The 22143-nt window shown below is 37.9% G+C and overlaps 1 protein-coding gene across 3 annotated transcripts in view; it reads left to right on the forward strand.

Annotated features, from left to right (window-relative positions):
* The window catches only part of SUPT3H (SPT3 homolog, SAGA and STAGA complex component), a 253319-nt gene that overhangs the window by 158430 nt on the left and 72746 nt on the right, over nucleotides 1–22143 (forward strand). For all 3 annotated transcript variants that reach the window (XM_085057066.1, XM_085057067.1, XM_085057068.1), the window contains 3 exons: nucleotides 9639–9725; nucleotides 10940–11030; nucleotides 12688–12824. In XM_085057066.1, the coding sequence (XP_084913192.1) occupies nucleotides 9639–9725; nucleotides 10940–11030; nucleotides 12688–12824 (315 nt within the window). The remainder of the gene's footprint in view (nucleotides 1–9638; nucleotides 9726–10939; nucleotides 11031–12687; nucleotides 12825–22143) is intronic.

The raw sequence follows: 22143 nt of genomic DNA on the forward strand, positions 1-22143 counted from the left end.
AACCATTTAAATCCATAGTCCTTTACAGCTCTTAAGTGTCTTGCTGTTTAATCTGAGAGATCCTACAGCATTTACTTGTGGTCACCATCCAGACTGAGGAGTTCCCATTTGGTTGGTGTGTGCTCTTAACCAGATGAGGATAAAAAAGTATGAAGAAAAACCAAACTGAATCATTTCAGGTAAAATCTTTTAACTTACAAAGTCTTCCATCACTAGCATGGTATTTCCTGGCGTGATCACAAAGGCATATCTCTCTAGGACTGTGAAAAATTCCAGAGCTTTCTAAGAGGAGATGTCATTTTTGTATTTTTGATGTTTCTATTTTTCTTTGACCCTGAATCCTGTCTTTTTCTCCTTCTGTCTCCAACTCTAAATCTTCAAAGTAATGTCTTGCTTATATTCTGAGATTTAATTTTTTTAAGTATGTTTTTATCCTTCGTTGCACCACGGAGCGGAGCCTGGTCCTTGCTCTGAGCCCTCCCTGCAGACACTGGCAGACAGGAATGAGGTCCTCTGTCAGCATCTCCTCTCGAGGCTGAACAGCCCCAGTTCCCCCAGCCTTTCCTCATCAGGGTGTTGCTCCAGTCCCTTCATCATCTTTATCACCCTCTGCTGGACCTGCTCCAGGAGCTCCACATCTCTCTTGTCCCAAGGAGCCCAGAGCTGGACACAGCACTCCAGATGTGCCTCAATAGGGCTGAACAGAGGTGCAGGATCACCTCCCTGACCTGCTGGGAATGCTCTTCCTGCTGCACCCAGGACCCCATTGGCCTCAGCCATAGGGCACACTATGGCTCATGGTCAGTTTGTTGTCTCCAGGACCCCCAGGTTCTTCTGGGCAGAGCTGTTTTCCAGAGGTCAGTCCCAGCCTGTACCAATTCCAGGGGGTTTTCCTCATTCCTGCATTTGCCTTTGTTGAATTTCAGACTGGTTTTCTCTGTCCATCTCTCCAACCTGTCAAGGTCCCCTGTATCTAGAGCACTAATGGTTGCCAGCTCTTCATAGCAATACTTCATTACCCCAAGGCTTCCTCTAAAAGCACTTTATCTCTGGGTTTGGAGTGGGTAAATACACATCTTCTTTTCCCTGTGTCAAACAGTGACGCCGGATTCCAATTTGCTGTCATATGGAAAGGAAGAGTATTTATTTAGTGTTCTGGTGAAACTAATATAAGGCAATGATTATTTTCCTGTGTGAGCAACATAAGGATACAAGATTTAAACAAATGGTGCTCTCAACAGCGATGGGAGAAAGGAACCTGTTTATATTAGATGGTCTCTCAATCAACAGAGAACAGGGCTTTTTCTGCTTCCAGCCTTGGAAGCTGTGTAAGAATAATCCTGAGTGGTGGTTTCTTCTGGGATTTGAAACCAAAGGACAGGAAGCTGGGGGATAATGTAAACCTCTGCTGGTTTGCACGACATAGTAATATTAGAGAAAGAAAAGACATAAAAATAATTGATGGACAGGAAATAAATCTGAATTAATAAATTAAATATTCAAAAATAATATTGTCTTCAGTTCTCAAGAATGGTAAATTCTAATTTATTTTTTTCCTTTACTAAAAATGTGAATGCATTTACTGATAAAAAGTTTGTGTGTTCTTATTTTTTAAAAGTAATGTTTAGTAGCATAAAGGCATTCAAAGATATAACTTAAATGGAAATAGCAGTTAATGTTGAGATCCTCAACTCAGAATAGCTACAGTGATACTGCTGTGAAAATGAAATGGCTCCTTGGGAAAGTTTCAGTCCAAATACAGTTAGTTTTATTTTAGTTTGGACTAGATGACTTCTAGAGATCCTTTCCAGCCCAAACTATTGTATGATTCTGCAATAGTTTCTTTCAAAACTTCATCATTTATTTAGTTTAGATACAGGAAAATGTTATGCCAGTGATTTACAAAGGGATGGCACCATTTACCTCAGCATTTAGAATACCCTGACAATCCTAGAACATGGACAGTCAATAACAGAAGACATCTGCACTCATCTTCAGAAATGGAGAGATCTGTTTGAAGAGGTTGGAAGGCATTTGGCTTTGAGAACTTTTCAGTTTCATATTGGCTAATGTATCTTTCATATCTATGAAGTTCACACTTCACAAAGCTTTTTTTCACAGTCTCTTGCTCGTTTTAAAGAACACTACTCCATTTCCACTTGAATGATATTTTTCAAGCTTTTTTTCCCCCTCCCTTGTAATAATAATAGGTGCAGTAGAAATTTCCAAGTTTGTTTTCTTGCCTGCTGTTACCACCAGCAGTGAGAGAGAACATCAGCAGTGACCATCCCCCGTGACACACCAAATCTTGAATTAACACCTATGTAGTCACTGAATAATTTGACCACATTAAAACTGAGTTCAGTGAGTCTGAATACCTTTCTGTGCCTAGAGACTTTATGGTTTTAACGTTGTTGGTATAAATTCGCTTAGTTTGGTCAGTGTTACCTGCTATAAATGTCAGGTGTGCAATAGGGTTTCTTTTGTTTCCTGGAGAGTAGAAGAATTACAGCTATAAAATGTTGGTCCAAATGTTGATTTTGGTATTTGAATTGAAAGAACGAAAAATAGGAAAAAGTCATGCCTGAAGCTAAAGTTGAAATGTAGTTATTGTTCACAAATGCATTAAATTCTTTTCCCTCTGTGACAGAAAATGGAAAAACAAGCTTTAATTTAAGAATTTAGCTTAAATTATTTATAAAGAAGACATTATAAAAAATACTTTGATTTAAGCTTGTCTTTTGCAAAATAAAGGTATTAATTTTACTATTTACTTAGGGGTTTTTTCCTTAGTAATCTATTTAATATAATTTTGAAGGAATCATTCTGTCTCCAATAGATGCAACAAGTAACAGAGCCCAGGAGCATGGTGCATTTTCCTTTTGGCTCATTCCATTACACAGGCTGACTACATGTAGTTTTCTAAAGGCTCTGTATGTATTTCTGATTTTTTTTTCTAATTTTTCTTTCGTATTTTTAGAAAGATCTGGTTTGTAACATGAACATCAGCTCAAACAAGCTGTCTGTGTTCTTCTTTTGCTGTTTTTGCTCCCTATGAGTGTGTACCTTCTTTTGTTTTATTTTTTCTTCTCTGATTGTACTGAATACATTCCCAAAAAACCAAGAACAACCAAAAAACCAAGAACAACCAAAAAACCAAGAACAACCAAAAAACCAAGAACAACCAAAAAACCAAGAACAACCAAAAAACCTTTTCTATGATCAGAAGAAGCATGTGAGGTGTTAGTCAAATGAAGAGAGATGCTGATGCCTAAATTTATATTAGATATTCAGTTGAACAGATGGGAATATTAAGAAAATACATTCATCATAGTGATCTGTAGGGCTCTTGGATAGCAGTGGTGTGCTAAAAACAGTGCAGGCTGGGGTGTGGGGCTGTTCTTTGGAGCTCCTAGGACTGATTTTCACCCAATTTCAGTCTGAAGGGAGCTGAAGGAAGGGGCTGTTTTCTCCCATGAGTGGATCATTCTGACTTCTTCACTTTACGTCAGCTGGTTGTTGCCCCTGATGTTGAAAGCATTGGACCTTTAGATGTGTTCTTTATGCTTTTGGAGGGAAGGAGTCCTTGTGGGACCTACTTATTGCCAAAGATGCTTTTGGGGTAGTTATTCTTCAGCTATGAGGAACTGGCTGCAGACTCTGTATCCAGATCCAGCTCTCCGAGCTGTCTGAACTGGAAATCAAGAGGTGAGCTGAAGCAATTGATCTTGCTTCAGGGACTCAAGAAAAAAGTTTTCATGAAGGGACAAATATAGTAAATTATATCCTTGAAAACAAGTTCTCAGTAAATGCCAGGGTATGGGGTATGAGCTCGTGTTTTCTTATTCTCATGATCTCTATGGACTGAGATTCATTGTATGTGAAGCATAAGATAAGAGCTCTTATCAGCCTCTCCAGCTCCCTGAACAGAGGTTGAAGCTAGCTAGGGGTTGGTCTCTTCTCCCAGGTAGCAAGACAGGACAAGAGAAAATGGCCTCAAGTTGTGCCAGGAGAGGTTTTGATTGGATATTAGGAAAAAATTCTTTGGTGAAAGGGTGGTTGTATTGGTTTGAAAAAAAAAACCAGTGGGAATCACAAGTCAATATTAAAATTAATAGGAAAAATTAACAATAAGTGAAATAATACAAGGAAAAGCACTGACAAGGTCAGATACAACCTGACACCCTGTTAGGGTGGTGGTAGCAGTCCAACTGAAGTAGTCCAGTTGAAGCAGCGATCCTGTGAAGGTCTAGTCTCCAGCTGAAGGTCCAGTGGTAGCTCTTGTCCTCTGGGAACCCAGTAGACAGGGCTAGCTCAGGCAGTTCCAAGGCCAGGTTATATACAGGTGGGAACACTTGGCTCTTCCCTCCTGGGTGGAGCATCTCACAATAGGGTGAGATAAGTCCATGAGTCACACGGTGGGTCCCTGATGGCCCATTGTCTGTCAGCTGGGGTGGGTCATTAGCAGGTGATAATAGCTAATGGCCCACAGCTGGTGGTAACAGAATACTTAACTACATCTATATTGTAACCTAGGACAGTGGTCAAGCATGGGAACAGGCTGCCCAGGGAAGTGGTGGAGTCACTGTCCCTGAAGGGATTTAACAGATGTTGGATGTGGCACTTGGGAACATGGTTTAGTGGTGGCCTTGCAGTGCTGGGGGAATGGTTGGACTTGATGATCTTAAAGGTGTTTTCCAGCCTAAACAATTCTGTGATTCCCTGATTGTCTAAAGCCTCAAAATGTGACACAGAGCTTCATCTTCTTGAGGTCACACATAATCACCCGGCGTTATGTTAAATGGTCTTCTGTAAAAAACCACTTACATTTGAAACCAAATACCTAAGAAGAAGAAAATTGATTGTATTTTAATCTGCAGATGGATGTTTTCTGGTTTAGACAGCTTGTGATGATTCAGTCATGCTGGTTAACCCTTGTGCAGTGATCCTGAATCATTGCCTGTCAGAGTGCTGTAATGGGCTCCATAATGTAATTATCTGCCCAGGATGTGCTAAGTGCATAAAGCACATCTCTGTGCTGATTTGTGGAAACAAATTCAGTGTTTTCCCTCTGTGTGTGTTAGAATGAGAAGCTCAGGTGTCAGCATTAGTAACCTGTGAGATACTATGTGGAAAGTTTGAAGTGAAAACCTATATTTACCTCTTCTGTTTAGTTTCCTTCATGAAGGTATCCGGGTGCTCTGTTTGGAATGTATTTACAGGACTCTATCTTAATTCAGAATATTATTTGGTAATTTTATAATTGTTTTGTTTTTACCTAGAGAAGGTGAGAAAATAGAACATTTTAATGCATATTTAATAACAAAACAACCTTCCTGCCTCTGAAAAAAAAATTCACCCAGGTGAACTATGATCTAATTTTCTTGTATAATGAAAACAAAATCGTAGCTCCTGCAGCATTATTCTTGGCTCCCAGCAGTTCCAAGGCATGCAAACATCACCATTCCGACTCCGTCCTGCAGTTTAACTGGGAGGATTATGTCACAACACAGTGTGTTGGTTTTCCAGCTTTTTGTCTGTTTGTCCATCAAGACGGTTTTGTAGAAGAAGTATCGGTGATTGTTGACTTTGGAGGTAGTGGAAGAAAAAATAATTATGGAGGAAAAAAAAAAGCAGACAGTCCCATTGAAGTAACTGTGCTTCTGTCACAGGAGAATGAATACTCCTTTCAACAAATCTATAATTTGCAGAAGTTGCAAAAAGAAAATAGCCGTAAGGTGACTGTTAACATACTTCAGTTCATCCTGCCAAGAAAGTTAACTTCATAAAGTCATTAAACCCATGATTACATTTTAAAATATTATTCCCCAGCCATTTCTTCTTAGGATTTAAAATATAGTTACTGTATATACTACCTCCTTTGTAATGGGAAAAATTGTAAAATACACTTATTTTTCATAAACTCCTAATTATTAACAGAACTATTTGCGCTCCTATAGTTAAATTCATTTCAACACTTCCGTTATTTAAACTTCACTTTTAGGGGTTCATAATTCCTCTGTAGTAAAAAATACATTCAGACTCTGAGGTCTCAAATATTGTTTGCTGGTATTAGGAAATTTACCCTGTTTTTGTTAAAAAAGCTGAGTGATTTGGATTGTTTGCTGTTCGTCAGTATCATCCCAAACAAAATATTTTGTAACGTGGACTTAGTAATTTAAAAACTAAAAAAAATTAGGAGAAGACAAGTGAATGTGTTGGAACTGCTGCAGCCTCAAATTCTGTGACTGGCACCGAGGCTTGGAGAAGGGAGAAGGTGGGAAATTCTTGCCATAACTGCACCGTTGCCATGAGGTAACCTCATATATGAAAATTTTCTGCAGCATTTCTATCCCACCATCATCTGGGCAGTGCTGCTCCCCGAGTGAAACTCCTCTGTGCTCCCACTGCAGCCGAGGCTGAGGCACCTCCTGACTGAGAAGGGCTTTTCTGGAATGACAAATGCTCGGGTGCTCGGAGATGGATCATTCCTTTGGCACAGCTTCCTGAAATCCCCCTTCATCACCTAATGACTCAACAAGGCCTTCAGCTCCGGAAATGAAGGAATCGGGGCTTATTGCATATTAATGGCAACTCTGGGACAGTCAAATAAGACAGTTTGTTATAATACTAATTATAGCAAAGCACTCACGTTGTGGTTTGAATGAGTCAATTATGTGTGCGTTAAACTATAAATACATCTTCCCCCCAGCCTCGGCTGTGTGGGACGTAATTTTTATTTAATTGCTTGGATACATATTTACCTGAGCATACCCTGGTTTCCCAGGTAAATATGTGTACCAATGCAGAACTCATTATGGTCTGTTTGAATAAATAATCCATATTTTATAACTGTGCAGGAAGTAATTATTTTCGTACTTTGCTTTCTTTAAAGCCAAAAAAATTAAATGCTGTGTGTCCGTTCCTTAAAATAAAATAAATGCAAAAGTCGAGGCAATACGAGAATAAAGTTTTCATTGTTTTGGTAGAAACTGAGAATATTATTCCAGATTTTGATCTTGTGTTTAACCCAGAATAACTCCATTAAAGTAAACAGTTTTATTCAGGATTTACTTAGATGCAAATGGGATGTGAATTTGGCCATTCCTCCTTACTCTCCCTTCCTTCATTGCAAGGCTCCTTCAAGCAGCTCCCACACAATCTTTGCTATAAATGTCATTGTCACATGTTCATCATTTGGAAAAATAAGGTCTTTCAGCTACACACAGAAATTAACATCTCTGAACTTTATGTCTTAGAGAGTCACGGAATGGTTTGGATTGGAAGGGGCCAAGAGATCATCCTTATGCATGTTAGGGAACTAGAGCATGCTTTCCCTTTGGATATTTCTGCCATTGTTTTACATGATATTTGGGAAAGCTGTGTTGTGTTATCACCATGCTAAGGTCAGGTTTTCTAACACTTTTAAGCTCAGTGGGGCCAAAGTCAGCCTTGGCATGAATCCATTAACTGCAATAGATTTACACCAGAGAGGAATATTGGCTCGTTCTTGGTAATTTTTTTTTTATCCAACTCTTTATATTTTATGTCAGAAACATAAGTAGCTTGCGTGCCCTCAAACTAATCAGAATAAGAAACAGTTTTGCTTATGCCAAAAAATAGAGCTATCATTTTTCACATTCTTACATTTTTCAAGTAAGATTATTTACTGTGACTTCTGAATTCCTGAAATCTCTCTGGTCTCAGTGACTGCAAGGGCCAAGAGAGGGTTCCAAGAGGAAAATCTGAACCTCTTCACGCAGTATGTTTTGTGTTGTGCATATGAGATACAGTTAACGTTTTGTGTGCGTGTGATTAGTGTGGAAAAAAATTAATGCAGTCCAGTATTATGATTTATGGACTGAATCTTTTGCCCACTGAACACTTGCCAAAGTGAAAATTTCCCTCCCCCCCCCCTTCTTTGGATATTAGAAACAGCTACTGTTTTTGTTGATCTTTTTAACTTCTGAATAGGCCTATTTCAAGTCATAGCAGCATGGGAGCTCAGATTAATAATACACTTATTCAGCCAGTGATACTGAGTGAAACCATTGCTAGTGTGAGTATGAAGGATAGGATTTCTTTAAATTATTTTCAGGTGCATTAATGCATTTCTAAAGAAGAATATAGCGATATTTGAACATAATTTGCTGTTTATTGATCGTGTTGCAGGTGTGTATGAATTTTAATATCAAACATTTTTGAAGGTGTCTCTTCTTTGATGACTTTTGTACTGTGCTCGCTGTCAGTTTTCCATTGGAGGGTTAACAAGGCTAAGATCAAAACAACTTAAAATTAAATCTTGCATTTTGGGCAATGTTTTTTAATTTGGAGGATAAAGTGCATTCTATGCTGTGAAGCATCCTTTCTATCTCAGTCAATACACCATTATGTTTTACACTGAAACTGGTTGTCCACAGAGGTGGTGGATTCCCCATCCCTGGAAACATTCAAGGTCAGACTGGACAGGGCTCTGAGCAACCTAGTCCAGTCGAAGATGTCCCTGCTCTTTCTAGATGACCTTTAAAAATTCTTTCCAACCCAAGCCATTCTATAATTCCATGATCATCTTCTGCCAAAACCAAGCACTAGTGAGGTGAAAGGAGCAAATCCCATTAAATTCTTCCATGCATTTGAGTTGAACCTCCTTAGCCCAGGACTTTGATAAGCATCAGCTTGTGAAGATTTCTAACCAAGGTTACAAGGTTTCCAACTCTCTTCTGGTGAACCCTTTGATATAATCATATGATATTATCATACGATCCATTTGTGTATAAACTACCCTGATTACCTGCACCTACTGAAAGCTGATGACTTAGTCCCTTACAAAGAAATTTTTGCCCTTTGCAGCACAATTTGAGGCATTTGGGGCCTTTGGAGGCACTGTCACAATGGATGTGAGGACAGTCCATTGCTTCACACTCCTTTGGCCACCTCTTATCAATTTTTCTGTCATTCCTTGCTCAATCCCATCTTTATCACTTTCACAGCTGAATCGCCTGTTCTGCTCAATAAAGTTTTTCAATTCCTTCATTAATACAATCGGTGTTTCCTATCAATTCATTTTCTGTCTCCCAAATGAAATAATAGCATGCCTAAAAAAGTTCTTCATGTGAGTCTGGTTTGTACTAATGCTAAGTCAAGGAGGGGTAGAGTTTCTTTCAAAAAATACTTAGGTAAGCTGTTTAAAATTAATATTTGTTATTCTAAAAAATTGGGAGAGGGATCAGCCACCCTTCCACAGTCGCAGATAAAGTGCTATGGCAAGAATTTGGCATTTTTACATTGCCTGAGAGAATTATATGTTCATTTTCTATGCTAAGAGAAAAAAAAGGGGGGGAGGGGAGGGGGGGCTGTAGGACTTTTTTAAAGCAATCATTTTAAATATAAACAAAAAAGCTTTTGCTTGAGATTTGTCAAAGGTCTTTCAGGCTTTTCATAGAATTGTTATTCACTTCTTGGCAAACAAGACTCGAGTGAGTGACACCTTTGAGACTCCCAGCTTGTATTTTAGTGCACAGCTTGTATTTTCCTATGGACGACCATGCAAAACATTATCTGAATTTATTTAAAACAAACCCCAGTGAATAAAGTTATTAAGACTGAAAAAGCCATCCTAATTTATTCATTTATTTTAGTTGCAGCAAGCAGCTGAAGTTTCTCAGATGAGAGGAGCTCGAGTCATCTCTGCTGAAGATCTCCTCTTCTTAATGCGCAAAGATAAGGTACAGTAATTAGACAGAAATTTCTTATTTTATGTAGTCAGCTGCTTATTGTGCCTTCGAGTGCTTTCTTAACCTATGGAAAGGAATCCATCATCATGAATAGCTTTATTTAAAAGTATAGCTGCTCTGCAATTGTATTTCATCGAGCACATTATAATCATTCAATAATATCTATTATAATCATTCTATGATATTCTATAATATCTAAAATAGTAATTGTTTTTTTCCTGTAGCTTCAATTATCAACAGGTTTTTCCATGAAGCTCTAAGGTGGGTGATGTACCTTAGAGCTCAAAAATATTTCTTAGTAAGGTATCAATATTGATCCCTATCCTTTATATCCTTTTAATTAAAAATCAGTCATTCTTATTTCCTGGTTATGAAGGGTGTGGATGTGACGTTTCACAGTGTGACCATTATGGTTTTGTAATTTAGACTAAGTCTATGTAATTTAGAATATGTCTATAAATCCTCTGTATTTTATAATATTTTTCCTTTGCTTTAGCCCATTACAATCTCCAAATTTAGGGATGGCCTTGCTTTCTCTGGATAGTAAGTAAAGCAGGTCAACAAAGGAAAAAAAAATCAATTTTCTCTACTCAAAATTCAAAATTATTAAAAAACTGTCAACTATTTTTAATTACAATATTTATTCTTTCTTTATCTTCTTTTCTTCCTCAGTTTCCCTCTTTCTCTAACTCTTTTCTCTCCTCTTTGTTTGCCTTTCCACATTTGACAGGTGAAACTTAATGACCAAAACCTTTTCAAAATTAAGCCCCACTAAAATATGCAAATAAATTGCAGTTTCCTTATCTGATACAATCCGTAAGGCTGTACTGAAAACAGCAGTTAACATGGAGTCAAAGTTCATGGAAATGTGCATTTCTAGACTAGAGTTTCCAAATTAAGCAAACATTTTAGAGTGCCCTAAAGAAGCCTGATTGACAACTTTCTCCTTTCTGAAAGCCAGACTCATTTCTGTCTCACAGAAAAGTACCAAGAAACTCAAATAAATAATATTTAATATGGATTTGCTACTGTCCTGGAGGTACTTTGTATGGATTTTCTGCAGAATTGAAAATGACAAGTGTTTTTAAAAGTTATATTTACTCAGTAATGTGTTACACATTTGTATGTTTGTCTGTTAAAAGGTTTATTAAATGAGAAATAACTGTGCAATAGTTATTAATAGAAATGTATTTTTTTTCTCTTAGAAGAAGCTTAGAAGGCTACTTAAATACATGTTTTTTCGAGACTACAAATCTAAAATTGTCAAAGGAATAGAAGAAGATGACCTCCTCGAAGGTAGAAAAAAAGAAATTACTTAATTTGGGAGAGGCTTGTTGTCTTGTAAAAGTGCTGAGAAGCTCAATGCAAAGTATTAATGTCTTGCTTGATAAAGACACAAAAATAGTCTCTTTAGAGGAATTTTGTTGGAAATCTTTGCTTTTCTATTTGAAATATGTAAGCATTTGCATCTACTATCCAGATGATCAGTGAGACTATTTAATGTCAGAACTCTGTTGAAGTAAGGAACTGATGCTGATTAAAGGGCTAATTGATTTCAGCATCTGTATTTTAAATGCACCACTTGCAATTGAATGGACATTTGTTAAATTATTATCAAAAGGTTTTGACATGTTTTTAGAAAAACCCTTAAAATCTGAAGTCACTGAATACTAATACATGACTTGGGTGGGTTTTTTTCAGTGTGGTTTAATATTTTATACTTTGAGTCTGTAGTTTAAATGATGGGAAACACTTTGGTTTCTGCATTCCATGTGGAAGTCAGAGATTTTATAACCAATGCATTTGAAGGAAAAGCTCTTTGAATTAAAAATATATTAATTTATGCCATATAATTTCCTGGTATAAAGTTTTGTTGATTTATATTGATATTAGAACTAACATTTCCATTGTAAAAAGTCAAGTTAAAACTTATCATAGCAAATCTAAACCTTGCCATACTGTTATAACATCTAGCAATGTTCCATTCACAACTTTTTGTATTTAACTATTTTCCTTTCTCAGAGCCTTTTATTATTTTTTCCCCTTACAATGAATTCCTTGTGTTTGGTTCCTCTGAGCATCCACATTGATGCTAGGTAAACATTGTACTTCTTGCTTCGACTTTGTCAAGCTGTGGATAAGTTTTTGTCAGGGCATTTGAGATTTAATTCGCCTGTGGCATTTTATTTTCACCACATATGAAAGTGTTTCATGTTGTGCATGAAGCTGTACTGCACTCTGGCAGTACAGCTTCTTACCTGACAGCTTTGGGGTTTTAATACTTTAGCTTGGGTCACTACTTAAAGCAAATAAATAATTTTCTTAAGCCTTTTAGATGCTTATGAAATGTTTCCTAAACACAGTTTATCCTGGAATTAAAGATTGCCTTTTCTAGCAGGCTTAGCTAATTAAAGCCATTAATTTTCTTTTGTGAATTTAACAGCTTTGTAGCTGCTCTGCTGTTTAGAACAACAGAGATCATCTTGCCAGCATTCTCCTGGTTTTACTGCAGAGCAGTGGTCCATCACCTCTGGAACTGCATCTTAATGCTCGTGTCAGGGTTTGCAAGAGGCTGTAGGTAATGAGGATGTTCTGCATGTGTTCAGGGAAGAACATTTCCTCAATATATTCTGCTCAAGTTCTTTCTGCCAGAGAGGGGTTGTTTCTTTTATACTATGGATTCTTTGGTGAGAAGTAATGATCCATGGGCAGCAGATTAGTTTTCTCTAGATTATGAAAAATTACTTGTTTATATTAAAAAATACGAAAGATGATGTTTTGCTCTTACTGTCATCAGCTTGTTCAGGTAACACAACTCATATGAGTGGGACAATAAGAACAGACCTTTTCTGCTCAGTGCTGAATCTAAAACATGTCACTCTGAGGGACATCAGCTGATGTTTGGAGAAGCCAAATAGATTAAGTTTGTTGTTCTTTGCTTGTTTTTGTGAAGACAAATTCAACAGCAATAACACCAACAAGCGGCAGAAGCTGGCCCAAGACTTTCTCAACTCCATTGACCAGACTGGAGAGCTCTTGGCCATGTTTGAAGATGATGAGATTGATGATGTCAAGCAGGAACGGATGGAGGTAATTCTTTCCTTTTACTGATACCAAACAGAGAAAATCGTGAAGCATTTCATGCATCATGCTGGTCTGATGCCTTTTTCATGCTGCATATTAAATCATTGTTACATGTTTTTTTCTTTTGGCCAGATGGTCTAAAGAAGTCTTATTTCCATATTTTTGCTATTCCTTCAAATGTTTCCTGATATCTAAGCACACATGCTGAGAAGGAAGATTACAGGAGGGTAGTTATGGATCTTTCTGTCTGCCATGTATTTGTATTTCCTTCCTGTAGAAAGCAAATTCTATTTATAAACATTTCATGCACATTTTTCACAACAGTATTTTCCTTTTTCATTATTTTTCTCATTAGAAAATTGTTTCAATGACATTTGAAGACTCATTTCATATAACACAGCTTACAGATGAAATTAAAATATTCTGTGCAAACGTGTTTGAGTATAAGCTCCTCTCTCTGTCCTTTCAAGTCCTACTTTCTGGTCCATACAGTTATAGACAATTCTGTTGGCATTACAAAACGCAGTGCCACGTGACTCCTATGAAGCTAGGTGGGATCAAGAAGCAGTGTAGCTGTGTTAGCATGAAAGTCTATGTTTTTGGCTAAATTTTCAGTGGATGGGCAGGACTACCCTGTTTTTTTTGGTAATGCAGTCCGTAGTGAATGCAGAGAGCAGTCCTTCACCCTTCTTCATGCTCAATTGCTCAATTCTTCCTCATGTTTCCTGTAGGCAACTGGATGTCAAGGGCAAAACTGTGCTGGGAGCACACTCACAATTCCAGACAAGTATTTGAGCCAATTTCCATCTGTTTTTAGACATCAACACAGTGGACATGACTGTTGGAAATTTGATATCTGTAGAGTGATTTCTATACCCTTTCAGTGCTGCAAGCTGGGGGCTTTGGTTTGAGTTTTTTTGATGCTGAGGTGGCTCATGTGTTTTTTAATATTTTTTATTTAATATTTCACTATTAGGGCTTCATTTCACTTACAGGATTTCATGGAAAGTTCTAAGAAATAATGAAATTTTTATCCTGTGCTAGTTGCAATTCTACTTTCTTTCTTAATGGAGCCTCTTTTCAGAACTGCAGCATTCCCAATCTTCCTTCTGCTCCTTTCTGCCCTGCAATGTGAAGAAATTAAAACCTAATTAAAAACCACTTCCTTCTACAAATTTGGTTATGAACAAGACCCATTTCCCCCCAGCTGTGAATTTGTGTCATTGAACAGTTGTACCCAACCACTGTTCGTATTTTGGAAACTGGTGGTTTCTTTTCTTCAATCTCTTAACTTATTTATTTTTGGAAAATGTTATGTTTTGCACAAAGGCAAGCAAATCCTTTGAGCTTGTACACACAGAAATAGATAACAGCATTCTTCTGAATGAATGGGTTATGTGCTCAACTTTGCATTCTCTTCTGTCCTTCCAGCATAGTATTTTCCTGGTCTAAAGAACAACACAAGTTGATAAAAGTATGAAGTTCTCTGTTGTAGACAATGGCAAATCTGATTCTGTGCTTATCTGTCAAGGAATCTGTGTCTGTAATCAAATATTTGCCTTTCGTCTGACTACATGTTTTGGTTTTTATCACTAGACTGTAATTCATGAACTGGAGTGTGTGTGTTATATATAAAAAGTAATTCTCTCTATTGCTTTACTTTATTATATTTTGGGAACTCTTGATCTGTTTCCATGTTAAAAAAAAGAAAATCAAAATCTTATTTTAGAATACATTCATGAATTATATACAGGTATCAAGCCAGTGTTATCTATTTTCTTTCCTAGTAGTCTCTAAAACTAATGACAAAACATGAAAGACTGTTTGAAACATGCTACTCAAAACGTTTAACATGTTTTTAGCTTTGTTTTGTTTGGGATTTTGTTGTCACTTTGAGGTGGGTGGAAGGGAATCAAAGATAGTAGGAAATGTGATCCATTCGTAAAGGAAGAGTTGTTAGTGGATGGGCTAATCTCCTGTATCACATTTTCTTTCTTCAATAGATTGTTTAATCCACACTAAATTCTGGAGGAAATCCAATAGACACTTTAACAGGGTTTTTTAAGGAATTAGTGTACTTAAATCATAGACTGCAATCTAAAGGCAGTGTTCCTTTTAGGTATCAATTACCTCAGAAATGTGTGGTTATCTAGGTTTGGACAACCATAAATGATTTCAGTTCCACTTTGCCTTGGGCCAAAATCATGCTAAGCTGTCCAGAGTAGATGATAAACATATATTTCTGGTGTCATTATGGGCTAAACAGGATATGATTGTTTAGCAGTATGGTTTCAGTTATGATACAAAATGCAAATATTGTTTATACTCATTCCTTTTAAAGCATTTCATAAAAGTAGAGCTAAGCCTTCATGCGATTGCCTGCAGTGCTGTGAGCTCCATTCCATATCTTCACCACAGAGGAGTCAGGAAAGCTCTGAGCCGCTTTGGGACATTACCAAAGGGGAACAAACCATTTTACACTTCTTTAACTGAAACACATCCACCAACCCTGTCATATTAAAAAGAAAGGACACTGTTCTAGGACTGTCTGCAGATCTCATTGGTGTATTCCATGTTTTTAATTTGAAGCAAAGACACTGTCTCTGTAATGTGCAAAGGGACATGGAGGACTTTTAAAATACAGGGCAGAAATTAAGAACAAATTTCACACTACTTTGTCATAAAACATGATTATAGTATCAATAAATTGTGATAAGATTACTCTTTATAAAAACTGCAATAATAGCATTACGCAGTGGCAAACTGATCAACTGTATTTACAAAATCAAAACAAAATAAAAACTGGAATAGCACCTCTGTCTTACTTCATAACAGTTACTATCCTGCCCTTCTGACACAGCAGTAAAGCACCAGTGAAATGCTGCTCCTCAGAGTAAGAACATTTATGGGTGGAATAAATGATTCTCATTCCTGGATGTAATTGAACTGTACATGCTAAGGAGAAATGGATCATAGAATTTGTCCTCGTGATGCGTGCAAGTCTCTTGAGAATAACACATGTACTGGCAATCTACCCACACTCCTTTTTTATTGCACAGGTTGGGCTGTGGAATAGGCAGAGCTGGTGATGCTTGGGAATTCAATTTCTGTTCCTTTGCCTGTTGTCTGACAGAATCTATGATAAATGACACCTTGCAAGAGGACAGCAATTTGGCTTTCCTGTGTCTCTTAAAAATTATTTAGAGTGGAGAGCTGGTATTCCTGTGGGGTATGGCTGAATTGGTGTGGGAAAAAAAGACCCCTGTCTGTTGAAAATCTTTGAATTTTTCCATATTTGGCAGTTTGGGTAGAAATGCAGTTTTGGGTACTTGTGTCTTTATGTTGCTCCTCTTTACGTCTCAGATTCCTGTCCATAGTTAAACTAATTGCAGGTTTGGCTGTGATTTTGTGAATGGTGACTCCCGTTCTGCTATTTTTTTCTGTGAGAACCACTATCAGATTCTTCATGTCATGTCATGAAATCAAGTGTAGGTATTTAAAAACTTTAGTCAACATCATTGCAAAGCTGACTTCTCTCTCATTCTGTAAATACCCATTTTTTATAATTTGTTTTATAGCTTTAATGCCGCCCCCCCCCCCCCAAGATCAAGTCTTCCCATCAGAAGTCAGGACTGACACAGAAAGGAATGCATAGAGCATCACACTGAGTGCTCTGTTTCACTTCTGTTCCCATAGGATTAGGAGAAACACCATTCATCTGTCACTCTGACTGCTACTTTGGGGGATACATTTCCAACACTCACATGTTATATGGCAATAATTCAGTTGCAGTAGCTACCATAATGCTTTCATAGTACATTGCAACTTTGAATGAACAGTGGAGGGTAAATAACTTCCCTACAAGAATAGACTGCCTTAAAGCAGGCTAGAAGCCAGCAAAATGGTAAAAACTAAGTGAAATCTCTACTTTCTGGTTCTTTTGCAGGGGGATTGGAACTAGATGATCTTTAAGGCCCCTTCCAACACAAACTATCCTGTGATTCTGTGATTTGAGGTCTATTGTCATATGAATTGCATTAGATATTTAAAACCTACAGATACCTATTTTTATTCTAGGAAGTTCAATGTAGATGTCATTTTTTTTTAGTGCTGTTTACCAGTATTCTTGTCTTTTTGGGAAATGTGTAGAAAGCTTACAGCAATGCAATGGGCCTTGAGCAAAATACAGTATATTGCATTAAAGTGTAGGTGGAATTTTTAGTTTTTTACATGTTTTTTTTAATTACTCCTGTTTAATTTTGTCTTTTTTGATACACAGTTAATTTGTGTCTGCACAAGACCCCTGAACACCAAACTGCTCCTTGGGGTACAGGGAATCCTTTTCTGGAAGTCCACGCTGTTTCAGTCATAGAAATGAGGTGGACTTGGGATATATTATTAAACTAGACAGTGACCATTCTACTGTTGGAGAATCATTATCAGCTTTTGAGTGATCAAATTTTGACCTGAGCCAGTACCCATTGTCCCAGATAATGTCCAGCTCTGGGCCCCTCAGCACAGGAAAACATGGACCTGTTGGAGGAGGTCCAGAGGAATTAATGAAGATGCTCAGAGGGCTGGAGCACCTTTGCTATGGAGCCAGGCTGGGAGAGCTGGGGGTGTTCAGCCTGAAGACGAGAAGGCTCCAGGGAGACAGAGCCTCTTCCAGAGCCTAAAGGAGCTTCAGGAGAGCTGGAGAGGACTTTGGACAAGGGCTTGGAGTGCCAGGACAAGGAGGAATGGCTTTAAACTAAAGGAGAGTTGATTTAGATTAGATTAAAGGAAGAAGCTTTTTACAATGAGGGTGGTCAGGCACTGGCACAGGTTGCCCACAGACATTCACTGTGAGGTTGGATGGGGCTCTGAACAATCTGATCCAGTGGAAAATGTCCCTGTTCACTGTAGAACAGAGGGATTTGAAGGCCTTTAAAGGTTCCTTCCAACCCAAACCATTCTGTGACTCTTTGAACTCCTGGGAGTCAGCAGAGGCCAGGAGCTCTTCCCATCACATGGTTTGGATGTGGCTGCTCCCTTTGGAGAGCATTAACGTGGACAGAAGTTGCTCTGTGGTAATTGCCCTTGGACCCAGGGCATGGACCTGGGGTCTTTTAATGGAGAAAGTGGAAATTGGAGGGCATAAATCAGAAATAAACAGCTGTGAGCTCTGCTTTTCAGGGTGGATCTGAAAGAAGGTGCGGAAGTACTCAAATTCATTGTATTAATTTGGAAAAGATGTACAGAGAAAATAAGCAGGAAATGATTTATGGAGAGCTCTGAGACCTTTTTATACCACTGTACTCATTTCACTGGCCGAAATTATGCCAGTGTAAGTGCTGGGGGGGGGTCATTACTCTTTAGGGAGTATCTGTTCCTGCAGGGTGTATCAGTAACAAACTGAAATTTGATTTAAAGCCCATATGGAAAGTAGAGACAACACACACTTAATAGAAACTGCATGCTGGAAGACAAACTTTAGAAGTTTTCATTTACTAAGCATTCATTCTCAGTGCACGTCTCTTTTGCCCTTTAATTTTGATGATATACCAATTTTTCTTCTCAATAATTATTTTTTACTTCATTACAAGAATCTGATACCAGATTCTTGTTGAAAGAATCTATATTTTGGGACGGAATCCTTGGATTTTGTTGAGTGCTGGCTTCTGTTATCTCACAGTATTGTGCCCAAATACAATAAATTATTAATTTTTAAAATCACAATTTATTAACATTAAATCTTCTTTGATTTTAACAGCTACACCCTATGAAAGAATGCATCTTTGGGTAAGATTTGACTAGAGATGAACATATTTAAATTTATTTTGGGGTTTTGCATGTGAAAGAAGTGCCCCCTCTGCCGCTGTGATTACTGGAGTCCCCCGCAGTATAATTAGGCAGAGTTTAGAGAGTTATTCAGCTGATCAGATACTTGAATCTTCTTTACAGTGCATCTTCTTACAAAGCCCTGTGTCCTCATCTGGAGGTATTTACCTTGCAGGGAATTCCTCTTTGATTTTGGTCACCATTCTGCTTCTACCCTGCCCCGATGTGGGCAGTGGAGGCTGAAAGACTCAGATAAAAAGTGTTAGAAGTGAAAAGTACTTAGGAAACTAAGAAAGGGATGGAGTATATGTGCCTACAGGTGGTTGTTAAGGTTCTCTTGAGAGCAAGAGGGTAATCCCTGTGGGGTTTTTGTGCTGTTTTTTACCAAACACTGTCAAATATGGGCAAAGGGATACCAGTGGCAGTACATGGAAGGAGAAGCCATACCATTAAACCCCTGAAATCCTACAATCTTTATGGATTAGCCCTAGATGTAAACCAGTATCATTCTCACCTGTGAGTCCTGGCCAAGTAAGAGTAGAAAAGGAATTTACAGTGGCTCAGTAATATACTCAAGGAAGAATGGGAAAGTTCCTGCCCAAGGACATGAGATTCCTGATACAGTTATGAAAACAAGACCAGGATCTTATTTTCCCACTCCCTTAAGCTGTTTTGAGAGTTCAGTTCATCACTACCACAGTTTGGGCTGAATTTCACTTAGTGGTACCTGCCTAAAAGTTTAAACATCCCAGTAACTTAGGCTGGCTTCTGTACTCAGAAATGAGAAGGAAACAATCCAGGGGGAAGTTAATTTTTTAGATCAGAAGAAAAAAATGCTTTTCTTTGCTGCTTTTTTATTTTTGTTGTTCCTAGATACATCTAAGTTACATTTAAGTGTAGTTCATCAGATGTTAAGAAAAGTACTTCCAGTGCCTCCAGGGGATTCTGTTTGGAGACTCAAGATCTGTGTGTGCTTTGGGACCTTGATGATACAAAAAAACCCCTGTAATGATGATATATAATAGACTTTAAGGTCACACCAGCTCCCTGTATACTCTCTACTGCCTTTGCTATACACAGATGCCAAGGTTAAAAAGAACTTAGATGAAACATCAGTCAAGACAAAAACCTTTATTCTCTAGGCAGTGGGTTTTTTGGTTTTTTTTTTTTTTTTTTCCCAATACTGCAAAATGGAAGTTAGGAATGCAAATATAGAAGGAATTAATTTCACTGCATCAGTCCACCCAGTGTTTCCAGATGAGTGCAGAGAGCACACAACTGGTAGCAACTCAACTCTAAATTTGCTGTCTTGGCATCAAAGTATTTGTAAGCATTATTTGGTATAAAAATAAGCCTGCTGGTATTAATGGTTTCTCTGATTACACATTGTTTGGGAATGTTTGGGGTAGTGGGAAAGCACTGTTTCTCTTGGGCAATGGTTGAATTGGTTAAAAGTAAACAGAAAATAAACAGAAACAGTTTTTCATTATTATCTATATGACTGCAAATGTGTCAACCTATTTGGAATGGGGAAAAAAGCCTTGAGTGGAAAAGATTTCTTGTTACAGCCAGTATCAATAGACTTTTTGCACTGCTAAATCTAAGATTATTGGCTTTTTCTCACATTGGGGTTGCATGCTATAGTTGCATAAAGTGTCCCATTTGTTTGGGTCTTCAGTCCTGGGGTATTTTAGCATTTTAGTGAATGTTGCTCATACTGCAAATTTAGGCAGCCTGCTGGGAGGGCAAGGTGTTACTTGCTTTTCTGTCTTTTAGTTCTTTGAGTACTATTTTGTCACTGTTTGCTTTTTCTGAGGAAGAGGAAGATTCAGGGCTGTTGTATTTTTGACACCCAAATGACTGTATTTTAACTTAAATTTTCAAAGGAAACTTTATATATATATTATTTTTACCTGTAACTAAATGTAGACACACATACATATAAACAGTATTTCCATGGAGCACTTGATTAGGAGCCAAATACAAGACTAACAAAACATTCTCCTCCTGAGAATATTTTAGCATGTGTTTAACGTGTTTATTGCTTAGATATATACTCATCACTCTGTATTGGTGCTCACAACTTATATTTTATGTAAACTTTGGTGAATTGGGAACAGGGATTGATGCTGAAGTCTGACAAAGGTGCCATTGGTAGAAGGTTATTGAAACTCCTGTTGTAATTTAAAGTGATTAAACAAATTTGTGCTGATAGCGATTTATGGTTTTGAGATTGTATAGAGATGCATTAATGGAAATCTTATACACAACACAGGATGTAATTCAGATATTTTGGGGTGGAAATTATTTTTTCATGTCTTTGAACCTTTATGTAGCAAATTGCTGTATTTTAAGCTCCACTAAGCCTAATATTGAAGTCCTTTCTGAATGAAGGAAAAATGACAGCTGTTTATTTCTTAGGACAAGATGTTAACCAGGTCTACACTGAGAACAGTTCTGCCATCTCAAGTTTTTTGGAAGGAATTGTCACTTGCATAAAACCATTTTTGAGGTTGTTTTGCACAGGATTCACAAAACTCAAAAATCTGTAGAGTTGTAACACAAGTTAAAATCATGTAAGAATTTCGAGCACAGTATTACTCTGTAACATTCCCACTTCATATTTGTTGTGAGGAAGAGATTTTCTGACACTGTTGTTAAGAGTGAGGCTGAAACCTCAGCACAGAGACCCTGTGTTTTTGGCAGAAACCTTCACAGCCACTCACTTCTCTCATTCCCACCTGAAAAGCTCTATAGGCAGGAGCACCTTGGGTTGTCAGCCACTGTGTGACCAAGTGGACTCCTGAATTTCTCTTTCCTTCCATTTAAAGATTCAAATCACAAAAAGCTTTCTGTGGAAGAAAGTACTATCTTCTAACAAATGAAGACAATAGAGGTAAGCTCTCTATGGCATGAAATAGAGGAGAATTGAGGGTGTTCTGTTTCAAGTGCTGCAGAAAAGAGGGGTCTGAGATGCAGCAAGCAAGGTCTTGGGTTTAACAGAGAGGTGAGAGCAGTCACAAGCCAATATTAAGGGAAGGATTTTATCCTGCTTCATCCACAGGAGGCTGATGAAAGCCCCTCACCCTTTGGCAGTGCCAAGCTCATTTATCTGAAGGTTCATTTGTCTGCTGTTTCCAGACATCACAAGTATGGCAGAGAAAGCCTTTTTCCTCTCCTTACTCTGTTTATTCACTAAGGGAATAGCACTGACTTTCTCAGTATTAGACTCCAGCCAGGAGCTGAAACCTCATTTGAATCAGGCCTGTGGGTTAACCCTGCAAATACCTCCTATAAAATGACTGAGAATCCTTTTCTTTGAAACTGGCATTTGCCCTCTAATAGCAGACTGAGCAAGCTGTGTGTCATCACAGCCTCTCCAGCCAGTCTGCAGCACACAGGCAACATAGAGGAGCATTGGAAGTTTTCAGGCTGCACTCCAGCTAAATATAGCCAAAATGAGCTCAGATCTATTGAACTGCACATTTTAGAGGGGAAGAAAATC

The sequence above is a fragment of the Lichenostomus cassidix genome, chromosome 3 (genome assembly GCF_008360975.1).
Source record: "Lichenostomus cassidix isolate B80296 chromosome 3, HeHo_3.0, whole genome shotgun sequence".
NCBI lineage: Eukaryota > Metazoa > Chordata > Aves > Passeriformes > Meliphagidae > Lichenostomus > Lichenostomus cassidix.